The 14,169-nt window shown below is 52.5% G+C and overlaps 2 protein-coding genes and 1 pseudogene across 5 annotated transcripts in view; 2 read left to right on the forward strand and 1 right to left on the reverse strand.

The window, feature by feature from the left end:
• The window catches only part of BBS1 (Bardet-Biedl syndrome 1), a 23,430-nt gene extending 21,764 nt beyond the window's left edge, over window positions 1-1,666 (forward strand). For both annotated transcript variants that reach the window (XM_030811271.1, XM_030811270.1), the window contains one exon: window positions 31-1,666. In XM_030811271.1, the coding sequence (XP_030667131.1) occupies window positions 31-117 (87 nt within the window). In that variant the 3' untranslated portion in view covers window positions 118-1,666. The remainder of the gene's footprint in view (window positions 1-30) is intronic.
• Window positions 1-14,142, reverse strand: part of ZDHHC24 (zinc finger DHHC-type containing 24) — a 17,191-nt gene extending 3,049 nt beyond the window's left edge. Inside the window, exons 1-3 of one of the 2 annotated variants that reach the window (XM_030811272.1) lie at window positions 13,639-14,142; window positions 11,617-11,894; window positions 6,640-7,785 (exon numbers count right to left, since the gene is read on the reverse strand). In XM_030811272.1, the coding sequence (XP_030667132.1) occupies window positions 7,490-7,785; window positions 11,617-11,894; window positions 13,639-13,919 (855 nt within the window). In that variant the 5' untranslated portion in view covers window positions 13,920-14,142 and the 3' untranslated portion in view covers window positions 6,640-7,489. Of the gene's footprint in view, window positions 1-6,639; window positions 7,786-11,616; window positions 11,895-13,638 lie in introns of those variants that run through there. The other variant, XM_030811273.1, reaches the window with a different exon arrangement.
• Window positions 313-1,666, forward strand: LOC105737898 (annotated as a pseudogene). The gene has a single exon (XR_001113583.2). The product of XR_001113583.2 is annotated as an uncharacterized LOC105737898 (transcript).
• Window positions 14,143-14,169: the final 27 nt, after the last annotated feature.

Below are 14,169 nucleotides of genomic sequence, written 5' to 3' on the forward strand. Positions count from 1 at the left end.
CCCCCTGCTGCCATGGCCACTCCTCCATAGGTGCTGGTGCTTCGAGAAGGCCAAAGTGCACCCCTGCTGAGTGCCCACGTCAACATGCCTGGGAGCGAGGGGCTGGCGGCCGCCTGAGCCCTGGGCTGCTGTGAAAGCCCCTGTGCAATCAGCCAGGTAGAACTGGGCAGGTTCAGTGGCCCCAGGCCCACTCCTCATGCAGCAGTGTGCTGGGGCGACAGCTCATCTCCCCTCTCTTTAGCACCCTCTTCCTCACCACCCCCACTGTTGGGCCTATAGTAGCAGGTTAGTGAGTACCTAGGGCAGCTCAACTCTTCCTCCCACAGCACCAACCAAGCATGGTCCCGCTGAAGTCCTACTACGCCCTCCCCTCCCCAGCCTTTTCCAGAAACCGTACCGGGCTCGGATCAGAGCTCCAAAGCGATCAAAGTGAGCTGAGCAGGACAGGCCCAGCCTTTCTCCACCACCACGTCCCTCATGCACATCACTCATCTCCTGCTGCAGGCCAAGGCCAAAATTGGGCTAGTCCTGGCCAGGGAAATCAGAAGCTCTTCTTGGGGGAGATATAGCCTCCTGTTGCTCCCTGGAGTTCCGGAAGCTGGGCTGCAGCCCACTCAGCTTGTGGGCAAAATACGTGCTCTCCTCTCTCATCAGCTGAGCAAACCCAGGGAATAGCCCTCCTCTCCCCAGGAAACTTCTCTGTAAGCCAGTCTTAGGCCTACAATGCCACACAAAGGTTGTTCAGGGAGAAGGCGGTGCAGGAGGCAGAGGGTGCCCTGCAGGGAGCTGGTGGCTCCAGCCCCACTAGAGCTCCTAAAGATCACACTGCAGCTGCTCCTGACAGGGATGCTCATGCCCAGAAAGAAACCCCAGGAGAGGAAGGCAGAGTGCGACAGAGCAGAGCCAGGGCCAGGCGCACCAGGAGAGGCATTTCTGGGGCTCCGGGGAAGTGCCACAGGAGGCAGAAGTCCAGAACTTCCCATATAGATGCCCTTCTATGTCCTGGAGCCCAAATCAGTCATGTGGGTGGGAAGTACCCAGGGCAGTGGCCACATCGTGAGAATTAGCAGGAAAGGCGGGGCCTTTCTCATCATAACTATTTCTGAGGATGAAATGGGAGACATATGCCCAGCACCTGATGTAAATTTATATAATGTAATACTATGTACCTACCACTAAGAAATACATGAACCGCGCCATGTGGACAGTAAGTGTTTATAAAGCAACATGAAGCAAGAAACAGTGCAGGGTGCCCAGTGCACACACTAGAGAGAAATTGTGAACATTAAGGACAAGGAGAATCGGTGTCTTTCTAAAACATACTTATTTAAAAACATGTACCCACTTACTAATGTGGAATTACAGTTTGTAACAAGAAAACAGTCTCTCCCATTCTCTAGTACTGCTCCCCTACCCAGCAGTGACTTGCAGTTCGTTCAGCTATTTTTAAAATGTGCTTATATGACTCTTGCTTGATATATCAATCTTAGACATTACCTGTTGACTCCCTATTGTCATACATGAGGCTTTAGCTCTCTTTTGTCAGCACCCCCCCCATCCCTAGTTATTAGATTAAAAAATACTCAGATTACTATTTATATTACTATGTGAAAGTTATTAACTGTGGAGCCAAGAGTTGGACTATAATTAAATTACCTTCCTTGTACTTTCTTTTTAATGGAGTTAATGAGTTGCCCTGAGTTTCTCATTTACTTTGTTTTCTGATGGACCAATTGCTAATTCTTCCCCCACCATCTGACAGCTCCTCTTTTTTCTAGACACTTCCCTTCATCCCCTGCTTCACTGAGGACTGTTTGTTCTCCAGGTAAATTCCCTTTGCCTCTCTCCTGGGCTAGATCCTGATTCCTGGGCCTGATGGCTTCCTATTTCTCAGTTCACCCTCATTTGGTGAAACATATCCTCAAATATCTTCTTTAAAAAGTCGTGGCCAGAAGGCTAGGCGCTGTGGCTCGTGCCTGTAATCCCAGCACTTTGGGAGGCCAGGGCAGGCGGACCACCTGAGGTCAGGAGTTTGAGACCAGCCCGGCCAACATGGTGAAACCCTGTCTCTACTAAAAATACAAAAATTAGCCAGGTGTGGTGGCAGACACCTGTAGTTCCAGCTACTTGGGAGGCTGAGGCAGGAGAATCACTTGAACCTGGGAGGCGGAGGTTGCAGTGAGCTGAGATCGTGCCACTGCACTCCAGCCTGGGCAAAAAGAGCGAAACTGGCCAGGTGTGGTAGCTCACACGTGTAATCCCAGCACTTTGGGAGGCCGAGGCAGGCAGATCACAAGGCCAGGAGTTCGAGACCAGCCTGGCCAACATGGTGAAACCCCATCTCTACTAAAAATACAAAAACTATCTGGGCATGGTGGCAGGCGCATGTAATCCCAGGCTGAGGCAGGAGAATTGCTTGAAACAGGAAGGCGGAGGTTGCAGTGAGCCGATTGCACCACTACACCACTCTAGCCTGGGCAAGAGCGAAACTCTGTCTCAAAAAAAAAAAAGCAAAACTCTGTCTCAAAAGAAAAGAAAAAAAAAGTCACTAGAGGCCGGGTATAGTGGTTCACACTTGTAATCCCAGCCCTTTGAGAGGCCAAGGCAGGAGGATTGCTTGAACCCATAAGCTGGAGACCAGCCTGTGCAACATGGTGAGACCCTGTCCCTACCAAAAAAAAAAAAAAAGTCATTAGAGTTTTTAAAGATTTTTTTCATTATTTTATTTTATTTTTATTTTATTTTATTTTATTTATTTATTTATTTTTTTTGAGACAGAGTCTCGCTCTGTCGCCCAGGCTGGAGTGCAGTGGCGCAATCTTGGCTCACTGCAAGCTCCACCTCCTGGGTTCACACCATTCTCCTGCCTCAGCCTCCCAAGTAGCTGGGACTACAGGCACCTGCCACCATGCCTGGCTAATTTTTCGTATTTTTAGTAGAAACAGGGTTTCACCGTGTTAGCCAGAATGGTCTCGATCTCCTCACCTCGTGATCTGCTGGAGTGTGCTAGCGTGATCTCGGCTCACTGCAACCTCTGCCTCCCGGGCTCAAGTGATTCTCCTCCGTCAGACTCCCAAGTAGCTGGGATTACAGGCATGCACCACTGCACCTAGCTAATTTTTGTACTTTTAATAGAGACAGGGTTTCACCATGTTGGCCAAGCTGGCCTTGAATTCCTGACCTCAGGTGATCTGCCTGCCTCAGCCTCCCAAAGCGCTTGGATTACAGGCGTGAGCCACCACGCCTGGCCTGGACACAACTTTTGTTTTTGTTTTAGTTTTTTTGAGACAGAGTCTAGCTCTTGTCACCCAGGCTGGAGTGCAGAAGCACAATCACAGCTCACTGCAGCCTCGACCTGCTGAGCTCAAGCCATCCTCCCACCCCAGCCCACCCCCATCCCCCACACTACAGACGCACTACCACACAAGGCTTTTTTTTTTTTAAGACACAGGGTCTCACTATGTTGTCCAGGCTTGTCTCAAACTCCAGGCCTCAAGTGATCCTCCTGCCTCAGCCTCCCAAAGTGTGGGATTACAGTGCCCAGCCCCCACTAATTTTGTATTTTGTAGAGACAGGGTCTCACTATGTTGCCCAGGCTCACAGTCTATTTTGATAGTGCATGTATAATAGCATAAAATATCAGATATTTAAGAATTAATCCAATTTAAAAAGGCATGATCTTTATGGGAAAAGGTATACAACTTTATTGAAAACACTGAGTGCAGAAATAAACCATGCTCATGAACGGGAAAATTCAATTTTACACAGATGCTGATTTTATCCAGACTGATCTATAGATTCAGCTGGGTTCCATTCTACATCTCAAGGGGTTTTTGGGGGGAATTTGACAAGCTGATTCTCAAGGTTACATGGAAGAGCAAGGGCCGAGACTAGAGTTTAGGAGATGATTCCCAAAGGGCACAGGGGTAGAAAACATGACCAGTGGAACCACATAGAAAAATCAATTGTGGTATTTTCAATGGATCACTAGGCAGCAGGGAAAAGGAATGCCATACAGCTACACACAATAATCCGGATACATCTCAGGAACATAATCAAGTGAAAAGGCAAACTGTAAAAGAATAAACTTGGCATGATTTCATTCATATATTTGAAAACATGCAAAGCCAACACAAACACATTAATAAAACTATAAAGCAAAGCAATGGAGTGACTGAAACAGGACAGTGTCTCCCCCACCAGGGAGGGGCAGCAGCAGGAACTTCGAAGGAAATGGTAACCTTCTCAAATGCAGTGGGGGCTGTTGTTTCCTCTTAATTTTATAAATGTGTTCTTATAGCTCCTCACTAATTAAAAACAACAACAACAACAACAATATGAGGCCAGGCGTGGTGGCTCACGCCTGTAATCCCAGCACTTTGGGAGGCCAAGGTGGGCAGATGACCTGAGGTCAGCAGTTCAAGACCAGCCTGACCAACATGGTGAAACCCCATCTCTACAAAAATACAAAATTTAGCAGGGCCTGATGGCGGGTGCCTGCAATCCCAGTTACTTGGGAGGCTAAGGCAGGAGAATCGCTTGAACCCAGGAGGCAGAGGTTGCAGTGAGCCAAGATAGCGCCATTGCACTCCAGCTTGGGCGACAGACTCCATCTCGAAAAATAAAACAAAACACATGAAAAAACATGAAAATAAGATATTGTGGGCTGGGCGCGTGGCTCACACCTGTAATCCCAGCTGGGTGGGAGGCTGAGGCAAGTGGATCACCTGAGGTCAGCAGTTCCAGACCAGCCTGGCCAACATGGAGAAACCCCGTCTCTACTAAAAATACAAAAACAATTAGCCGGGCGTGGTGGCGCATGCCTCTAATCCCAGCTGCCGAGAGGCTGCGACAGGAGAATCGCTTGAACCCGGGAGGCAGAGGTTTTGGTGAACTGAGATCACACCATTGCACTCCAGCCTGGGTAACAAAAGTGAACTCCGTCTCAAAAAAAAAAAAAGAGAAAGAAAATAAGAAATTGTAGAGGGCGAGGGATGAAACAGGACAAGGTGAGTCTGCTAATGCATCTGTGCAGCCCAAAGTGCCAGGCGCACCAAGTTCCTCCTGTCATTAAAAAATAGCAACAGAGCATGCCTGTTAGAAAAACAACCAGCCAAGCAGCTCAGATCTTTGTGGGCATGGGCAAAGCCTGTCAGAGGGTGGGTTTCTCTGAAGGTTCTTGGGGGTCAAGCATGTTCTTTCATGGGAGGACCCCCCAGCAGTATCTATGGACTTTGACTTAACCCCATGTTTTGGTCTAGCCCCTCACCCACCCACCCCTCCCCAGTACGCCTTAAGACCCGAAGCTTCTCTGGTTCCATTTATCCTTCAAATAATCCTCACTTCACATCACCCCACCCAGAGGTGTAGCTGCTGGCTGCATGGCATGGGTGGGGTGTGGGTGGGACATTGGGGAGCGGCACCCCACTGATCCTTACACAGACTTCCCATCGGTCCCCATTGTTGGCTGAAGCCTCACCTCACCCTCCATGGTCCTGGTGGAGTTCCTGAGCCTCTCCGGGGCTCTGGCAGGTAATTCCACTTGCCTCTTGGCCCCACCTTTTGGGAACACATAATTTCAGCTTTTAATTCTCCATCCACTTTACATCTTTGAAAATGTCAGCCAGGTGGCTGGGCACAGTGGCTCACACCTGTAATCCCAGCACTTTGGGAGGCCAAGGCAGGCAGATCACGAGGTCATGAGATCGAGACCATCCTGGCTAACACAGTGAAACCTCGTCTCTACTAAAAATACAAAACATTAGCTGGGCGTGGTGGGGGCACCTGTAGTCCAGCTACTCGAGAGGCTGAGGCAGGAGAATGGCATGAACCCGGAAGGCAGAGCCTGCAGTGAGCCGAGATCGTGCCACTTCACTCCAGCCTGGCAACAGAGCAAGAGTCTGTCTCAAATAAAAAAAAAAAAAAAAGAAAGAAAATGTCAGCCGGGCATGGTAGCTCACGCCTGTAATCCTAGCACTTTGGGAGACAGAGGTGGAGGCAGGTGCCAGGAATTCAAGTTCAGCCTGGCCAATATGGTGAAACCCCGTCTATACTAAAAATACAAAAAAATTAGCTGGGCATGGCCAGGCACAGTGGATCACACCTGTAATTCCAGCACTTTGGGTGGCTGAGGCGGGCGGATCACAAGGTCAGGAGTTTGAGACCAGCCTGGCCAACATGGTGAAACCCCATCTCTACTAAAAATACAAAAATTAGCCAGGCATGGTGGTGGGCACCTGTAATCCCAGCTACTCGGGAGGCTGAGGCAGGAGAATCGCTTGAACCCAGGAGGCGGAGGTTGCAGTGAGCTGAGATTGCGCCATTGCACTCCTGCCTGAGCAACAAGAGCAAAACTCCGTCTCAAAAAAGGAAAAAAAAAAATTAGCCGGGCGTGGTGGCAGGTGTCTGTAATCCCAGCAACTCGGGAGGCTGAATTACTTGAACCTGGGAGGTGGAGGTTGCAGTGAACCGAGATCGTGCCACTGCACTCCAGCCCCGGCAACAGAGTGAGAAAAAAGAAAATGTGGTCAGGCTCTGTGTTCTGTCTTCCCTCCTGTTTTCTTTCCCTTTGTATATCTTTTTGGTTTTCTTTACTATCATCTTAGAGAGATCCTAAGAGAAAACAGACGAACACATGTGTTTAGGCCTGCCATGTGGAAATGGCAGTCTCTATTCACTCTATTTACACAGAAACATTTAACAAGCAGTTCTTGAGGAGTCCAGAGAGGTGCAGGCGTAGCCCTCTCAGCACCACCCTCCACAGGTGCCCAAACAGCCCCAGCGCATTCCTTTACCTTGATTTCTTTCCTACTCATTTCCTCCAGCTGTGCGAGGGTAAAGGCAAAAGCACAAAGACCTGGGTTGGAACCCTGCCTCCATTTGCCGCACCATGATCTTACCACATGGATTCTCAGAGCGTAACTGCTGCCCCATGGACCAGGTTAGCTAAGAGGTTCCGTGAAACTGCTGTTGCAGAAATGCATCTAACTATAAAATGCCAAACCTGGGAAAGAATGTTTGGATTCTCATAGCCTCGATCAGTAGGACACTGCCTTGGCCTGCTGGTGCCCCACCCCCAACTCACCCAGGCCAGGGGAGGTAGAGCCCCAGCCCCTGAGACCCTCAGGCATCCTGCGGTTTCCAGGCCCTACAGAGGGTCCCAGAAACAGCCCCAGCAACAAAGTGAGGGGCCAGAAACTGCGCAAAGATGGAGGGAGGCTGAGAAGCAAGTCAGTTCTTTATTAACCTGGCAAAGGGGCAGCTAGGCAGCCTGAGCAGCCCCTGCCAGACCCTCCTCTGCACTCCTCTGCCTAAGTCACGGCCCAAGCCCTGGACACGTAGGAGTGTAGGCGGGCAGGGGCAAGGCCAAGGAAGGGGTGGAGTTGTCCAATGCAGATGTTAAGGTCCAACCCGACTTCCTTACTGAGTCTAGGGGTGGGGCCCCCCCTCTCAGCCCTTCCTTCCTGTACAGCTGTGGCTCTTCCTGGAGTCAGGAGGCTGTGTGTCCCACATCTGTTGTGGTCGGGAAGGTGATCCCATCCCCAGGCAATGGGGAGGCCAGGAAGGGCCAGAGCCAGACGAGGGCCCAGCGGGGCCCCAGGGCTGCCTGCAGGTTGTGGCAGGGACCCAGGTCATAGGAGTGCTGGCCCCGAGCCCATTCCCATGTGGTCTGGCCCCGCAGCAGCAGCATCCCATGGAAGAGCAGCCCAGCCCCGCACAGCAGCACACCCGCCACGCACGTGTCCATCACGAAGGCCAAGGCAAACTGTGCCAGAGACACTCTGCCTGCAATAAAAGAGCAGAGAGGGTCAGGGAGGGGCAGTGGGGTCCGGCTTTCCTTCCACCCACTCCCCTCCACCACAAAGCAGGGCTCATTCCTCCGCTCAGCAAACCCTGTGTCGATACTCGCTGGCCAGCCCGTGCTGGGTGACAAGAACGCACTGGTAAACTGGGCAGACGCAGCCCCCTGCTTGGTATACGGCTTCATTCCTGCATCACAGACTTGGTGGGCACCTCCTCAGTCCTGGAGGCTGTGCCAGGCACTAGAGGGTGTCTCTGCCCTTGGAGAGCTCACAGACATTAAAGAGGCCATTCTCGGCTGGATGCGGTGGCTCACACCTGTAATCCCAGCACTTTGGGAGGCCGAAGCAGGTAGATCACCTGAGGTCAGGAATTCGAGACCAGCCTTGACAACACGGTAAAACCCCGTCTCTACTAAAAAATAAAAAAATTAGCCGGACGTGGTGGCAGGCACCTGTAATCCCGGCTACTCGGGAGGCTGGCGGGCTCAGGCAGGAGAATCGCTTTAACCTAGGAAGCGGAGGTTGCAGTGAGCTGAGATCGTGCCACTGCACTCCAGCATGGGCAACAGAGCGAGACTCCATCTCAAAAAAAAAAAAAAAAAAAGGTCGGGCGCGGTGGCTCGCACCTGTAATCCCAGTATTTTGGGAGGCTGAGGCGGGTGGATCACAAGGTCAGGAGTTCCAGACCAGCCTGACCAACATGATGAAACTCCGTCTCTACTAAAAATACAAAAATTAACCGGGTATGGTTGCGCACACCTGTAATCCCAGCTACTCAGGAGGCTGAGGCAGGATAATTGCTTGAACCCAGGAGGTGGAGGTTGCAGTGAGCCAAGATTGCGCCATTGCACTGCAGCCTGGGTGACAGAGTGAGAAAAAAAAAAAAAAGCCATTCTCAGTTACTTAATGTGCCATCTTGGCCCACAGTCAGCAACAAGTACCTGCTGAACTAACGGACTACAAGAGGCCATGAAATGTTACGCTAAGTGAGAGAAGCCAGGCACCAAAGGTCACATGTTTATCATCCCACTTATGTGAAACATCCTCAATAGGCAAGTCCACAGAGACAGATTAGTGGTTGCCAGGGGCTAAGGGGATTAGGGAGGAACATGGAGGGACCACTAATGGGTACGGAGTTTCTTTTTAGGGTGAAAATGTTCTGGAATTAGACAGTGGTGATGGTTGCACTACATCATGAATGTACTAAAAGACACTGAATTGTACACTTTAGAATAGTTAAAATGGGCCGGGTGTGCTGGCTCATGCCTGTAATCCCAGCACTTTAGGAGGCCGAGGCAGGTGGATCACCTGAGGTCAGGAGTTCCAGACCAGCCAGGCCAACATGGAGAAACCCCGTCTGTACTAAAAATACAAAAAATTAGTCGGGCGTGGTGGCGCATGCCTGTAATCCCAGCTACTCGGGAGGCTAAGGCAAGAGAATCACTTGAACCCGGGAGGTGGAAGTTGCGGTGAGCCGAGATTGCGCCATTGCACTCCAGCCTGGGCAACAAGAGCAAAACTCCGTCTCAAAAAAAAAAAAAAAAAAAAAAAAAAAAATTCTGTTTGAAGGTTCTGAGGCAGGCCAGAGACACCTGTGAGACAAGCGGGTGGACGGTCTGCAGGTCTGCAAGCACAGGGAGAAGCCCAGGCTGGACAAACAGTTCTGTGAGTAGGGGGTGAAAGGCAGCCCTGAGACTGTGGGCGCAGCTAGACCTGCCAAAGTGTGTAGAGTGAGGGGGAAATGGCGCCTAGACAGAAGCACAGGGAAATCGGTTCATGGGGATCAGATAAAAGATGAGAAAAAGCAACCAGAAAGGAAGGCGAACACACCAAGGTCCCAGCCATCAGTGATGCCAGGCGGAGAACGCTTCACGGGGGCTAGGGGCCAGCAGTGTCATGAGTCTAAAAGGTCTCATAAAGCAAGAACGCAAGTGGGTCCTGGAGTGTGTGGAGACAGATCCCTGGGTGAGTGGTGGTGGCAGAAGCCAGGCTGGAGCAGGCAGGGAATGAGCAGCCATGAGCCTGGGCAAGTCCCTCGGGAAGCTTAGAGCAGGGCAAGCGCTGGAGGAGGATATGAGGGCAAGGGAGGGTTTGTCCAAGGTGGCAAACCAGGAGGGCAGAGGAGGCCTGGCCTGCAGGAGAGGCAGACGCCACAGCCTGAGGCCTCCAAGCAGGGAGGTAGGCACCAAATACAAGAAGCTGGGGGCAGTCAGCTGGGCTTGGGGAGTTGAAGACAGCACAATTTGGGATGTGCCAGCTGATGTCTCACTTTCTCAGTGCCAGAGCTTGGAGTGTGGGAGAGCAGGGAAGGTTTGAGCTGCTGTCACTGGGGTTAGCAAGCTTATAACCAAACGGGAAGGCCAGGCATAGCCGAGGGCCTGCTGAGGTCAGCAGCCGTGAACATGGCATGGCATCAACCTGCCACAGAGGCAGACAGAGAAGCCGGGAAGGCACTGTGGAAGGAAGATGAGGGAGGAAGTTTGCGATGCTGGCAGGAGAATGGTGGGAAGGATGAGCTCTGAGCTGGACGTCGGTGGCGAAGGTGGAAAGGCACAGACGGGCAGTGAGGGCCACGAGCCTGCGGGCTCATAGGTGCCAGGGCGTGGAGGAGTAAAAGATGGAGAGGAGAGGAGGTGGGGAGCAGGAAGAGGAAGATGGGTGGTTTGGGGGCTGACTCGTTTTTGGATTCTGACCAGGACTGGGGTGTGGGCATGGGAGGAGGGGAAGGAAGGAAAAATGAAGGAGGAGGCCAAGAGCTAAGCCATCCAGGCATTGAGGGGGCTGTTCATGCAAACTTCCAGACACCCTTGATTTCCACAGGGCCCAGGGCTGAGAGAGAGTCTGTGACTGGAGCCAGTCTTCCGTGACTGAGGGGAGTGAGTGTTGACCACAAGGAGGTAGGGCAGTGCGGCTGGAGGGCTGGGACTCATGGAGGGAGGGATCATTGAGGAGGACAGAGGAGGACCCATTGGGAAGCTGGTGTGGGCAGATGAAGACTCTGATAACCCCAGTGGGCAGCTTCCCGAGGCCTCCCCTGGGCTGTAGGTGGGGTCCATGCACAGAGCTGGGCTTGGATAGGATGAGGAGGCACAGTGACTACCTGGAGTAGCCGGGGAGGTTCCTCACCACAGATCAAAGTGACAGAGGGAACCATGGAAAGGTCAGGAGGAAGGAATGGGGGCGAGAAAGGCCAAAGCTTTCTGGGGATAGAGAACAAAGAGTAAAAAGGACCAGCAAGGCTTCTATCTGTAGATGGGGGAAGAGGAACATATGTGTCGTCTAGAACATGGCATCTCAGGCAGCCTGCTGATCCAAGTCTGCCCTCCCCAGCTTCCCATAACTGGGCCTTCCCCTGCCTGTCACTTTCACTGGCTCCCCACTGTCCAGTCAAATAGGAGCCATCTCCTCACACCAGTTCTCAGGACCTCACCAGCCAGGCCTCCCCTACCAATCTGGCCTTAATTCTCACAATTCCCTGCCCACTCGCCAAGCCTTTGTTCCTACTGCTTCTCTCACTTAGAAATGCTAGAATGCGCTTCCACGTCCCGCCATGCAGAGACTCCCATGAGTCTTTCTCCTCTCTCAACAACTCCCGGAATCTCCGGATTCTCCGGCCAGAACGCTGCACTTGTCTCAATGCACCAGTTTCCGTACTGCAACCCCGGGTGAATACCAAGCTGCTCTTACTGGCCATCACTGACACTGGGGCTGGGTCCCCCAGGCCAGAAAGCCCGTCTCCCACCAGAATGGGCTGTACTCCCCAGCCCAATACCAGGGCCCCTTTCTCTGTGCAGAGGCCTCCCAGGCTCCCCACCTGTGAGCAACATGAGCCAGGGAAGCAGGAGGAGGGCAGCCATGTGGAGGGGCGTGTGGGCTCGCAGCAGGGCCGACAGTGCAGGGCCCAGCAGCACAGAGACGTGGAGCAGGACGCCGGCGGCATGAAGCAGCAGGCACAGGAAGGGCCGGTAGTTGCCGAAGCCCACGCAGCGGCCCAGCAGGCGGCAGTGGTGGTCCCGACGCAGGATGCAGACGCGGCAGGCAGAGCAGTGTCCGCTGCGTGGCGGCACCTGGCTTTGGCACTGGTAGCAGTAACTGCAGGAAGGAACCACAGGGTCAGTTTCCCCAGCAGCTCAGGTGCCCCATATTGTGCACAGGGCTGCCCCAGAGCCCATCCTGCGGAAGTGGCAACAGCCATTTGCCCTGGCTAAGCCTCAATTTCTTTACAAGTAAATGCAGGCTAAACAAGATGTCCCAGGCCCTTCTAGTTCTAGCACTACAGGTCTGAGGTCTCTTCCAGCCCTAACATCCTCAGTCCTGAGACCTCTCTCAAGCCACTGACATCCAGCAGCAAATCTCTCCCTTCCTCCACAGCCACCCTTTTGTCCAGGTCACTAGGAACTCTCTGGATTACTGCAATAGCCTCTCGACTGGTCTCCGATTCCACCTTTGCCCCCCTCGTACAGTCTCACCCCAGCAACCAAACTGACCCTCCTCTGCTTAAAACCCTCCTGTGGTTCTCCAATTTATTTCTAGTAAAAAGCAAAGCCTTCAATGTCCTACAACATCCTTCTATCTGTGACATCTCTTCCCCTCTCTTACTGCACTCCAGCCACACTGGCCTTCTTGCTGTTCTGGGAACATACATGCTGGGTACACAACTGCCTCAGAGCCTTTGCACCACTTGTTACCTCTGCCTGGAACACCTTTCCCTCAGATTCCCACATAGCTAACCCTCCACCCCCATCCCCTCCAAGTTTTTTGCTCAGATGCCTCCTTCTCTATGAGGTCTACCTTGACCACATATTTATATTATTTTAAAAATTAATTTAAACAATTTTTTAGGGACAGAGTCTCGCTACGTTACCCAGGCTGGAGCGTAGTGGTTGTTCACAGGTGTGATCATAGCACGCTACAGCCTCAGCTTCTCGAGTAGCTGGGACTACAGGCTAAAGCCTGTGCCTGGCATAAAATTTGTGTGTAGAGCCTGTACCTGGCGTAATTTTTTTTCTAATTATAAATTGACAAATTCCAGTTGTATATACTTATGGGATACCAAGTGATGTTATATCAGTACAGCTTGGAATAAATCAAGCTAATCAGGATAGCCATTACCTCAAACACTCATATTTTTGTTTGAGAATTTACCACCTGTTTATTTATGTATTTATTTATTTGAGACGGAGTCTCACTCTGTCACCCAGGCTGGAGTGCAGTGGCTTGATCTCGGCTCACTGCAACCTCTGCCTCCCAGGTTCAAACAATTCTCTTGCCTCAGCCTCCCCAGTAGCTGAGATTACAGGCACGTGCCACCATGCCCGACTAATTTTTTTATATTTTTAGTAGAGACGGGGTTTCACCACGTTGGCTAGGCTGGTAAACTTCTGACCTTAAGTGATCCGCTGGCCTCGGCCTCCCAAAGTGCTGGGATTACAGGCGTGAGCCAACGCACCCGGCCTAACAACCTATTTAATATTGAAACTTGCAACCCCTTTACCCTGCTCTACTTCTTGTTTCCAAACTACTATCACCTTCTAGCATTCTATATGATTTGCTTATTATTCCTCTAGTTTCTCATCTGCCCCCCCTCAAATCAGGAATTTGTTCTATCGTACCCTTCGTCCCTGTAACAAAACCTTGTACCTAGTAGGTGCCCAATAAGTATTTGCGAGTGAATAAATAACATTCAATTCTAGCTCTTCCATCCCAGGTTCTAAAAAAATTTCTGGCTCTAACAACCTGGATCCTAATGTAACCCGGTTCTAATACCTCAGATCTTGGGGCCCCTCCCCCCTGTCCAAGGCTCCCACTTCTTCCCCCGATCCCGCACCCCACTCACGCCCAGCCCTGGCCCAGACCGCGGCCGGCCAGCATCACGCCCCGGATGCTGGGATCCGAGCGCAGGAAGAGCCCCACGTTGCCCAGCAGGTTGAGCAGCTGGAAGGCGGCCAGCGCCAGCTGCAAGGCCCGGGCGAGGGGTCCCAGCGGCGGCGGCCCGGGACCGAGCACCAGCACGTAAGCCAACTCCAAGCCCACGGCCGCGGCCCACAGCGCGGTGAGCACGAGAGGCAGCCGCGCGGGCGCCCCGTCTGCGCTCCCAGCCGCCCAGGGCTGCCCCATGGCCTGGACACCCAGCTGTCGGAGCCGGAGGACTAGGCCGCTTCCGTATTGGGGCGGAGATAGCGGCAGACGGACGTCTGCCACGGCCAATAGAAGCTCGGAAGGGGGTGCGGCGAGCGCTCAGACTCTCCGGGAACGGCCGGCCCACGCGGCGAGTTGATCTGGCCGACGCACCAGCAGTGGAGGCGCTCGGAATCCCGCGGCGCTGGAGTCCGGGTGACGCTGACCCGCCCACCCTGGGGGCCCCTCC

This window comes from Nomascus leucogenys, chromosome 4, assembly GCF_006542625.1.
Source record: "Nomascus leucogenys isolate Asia chromosome 4, Asia_NLE_v1, whole genome shotgun sequence".
NCBI lineage: Eukaryota > Metazoa > Chordata > Mammalia > Primates > Hylobatidae > Nomascus > Nomascus leucogenys.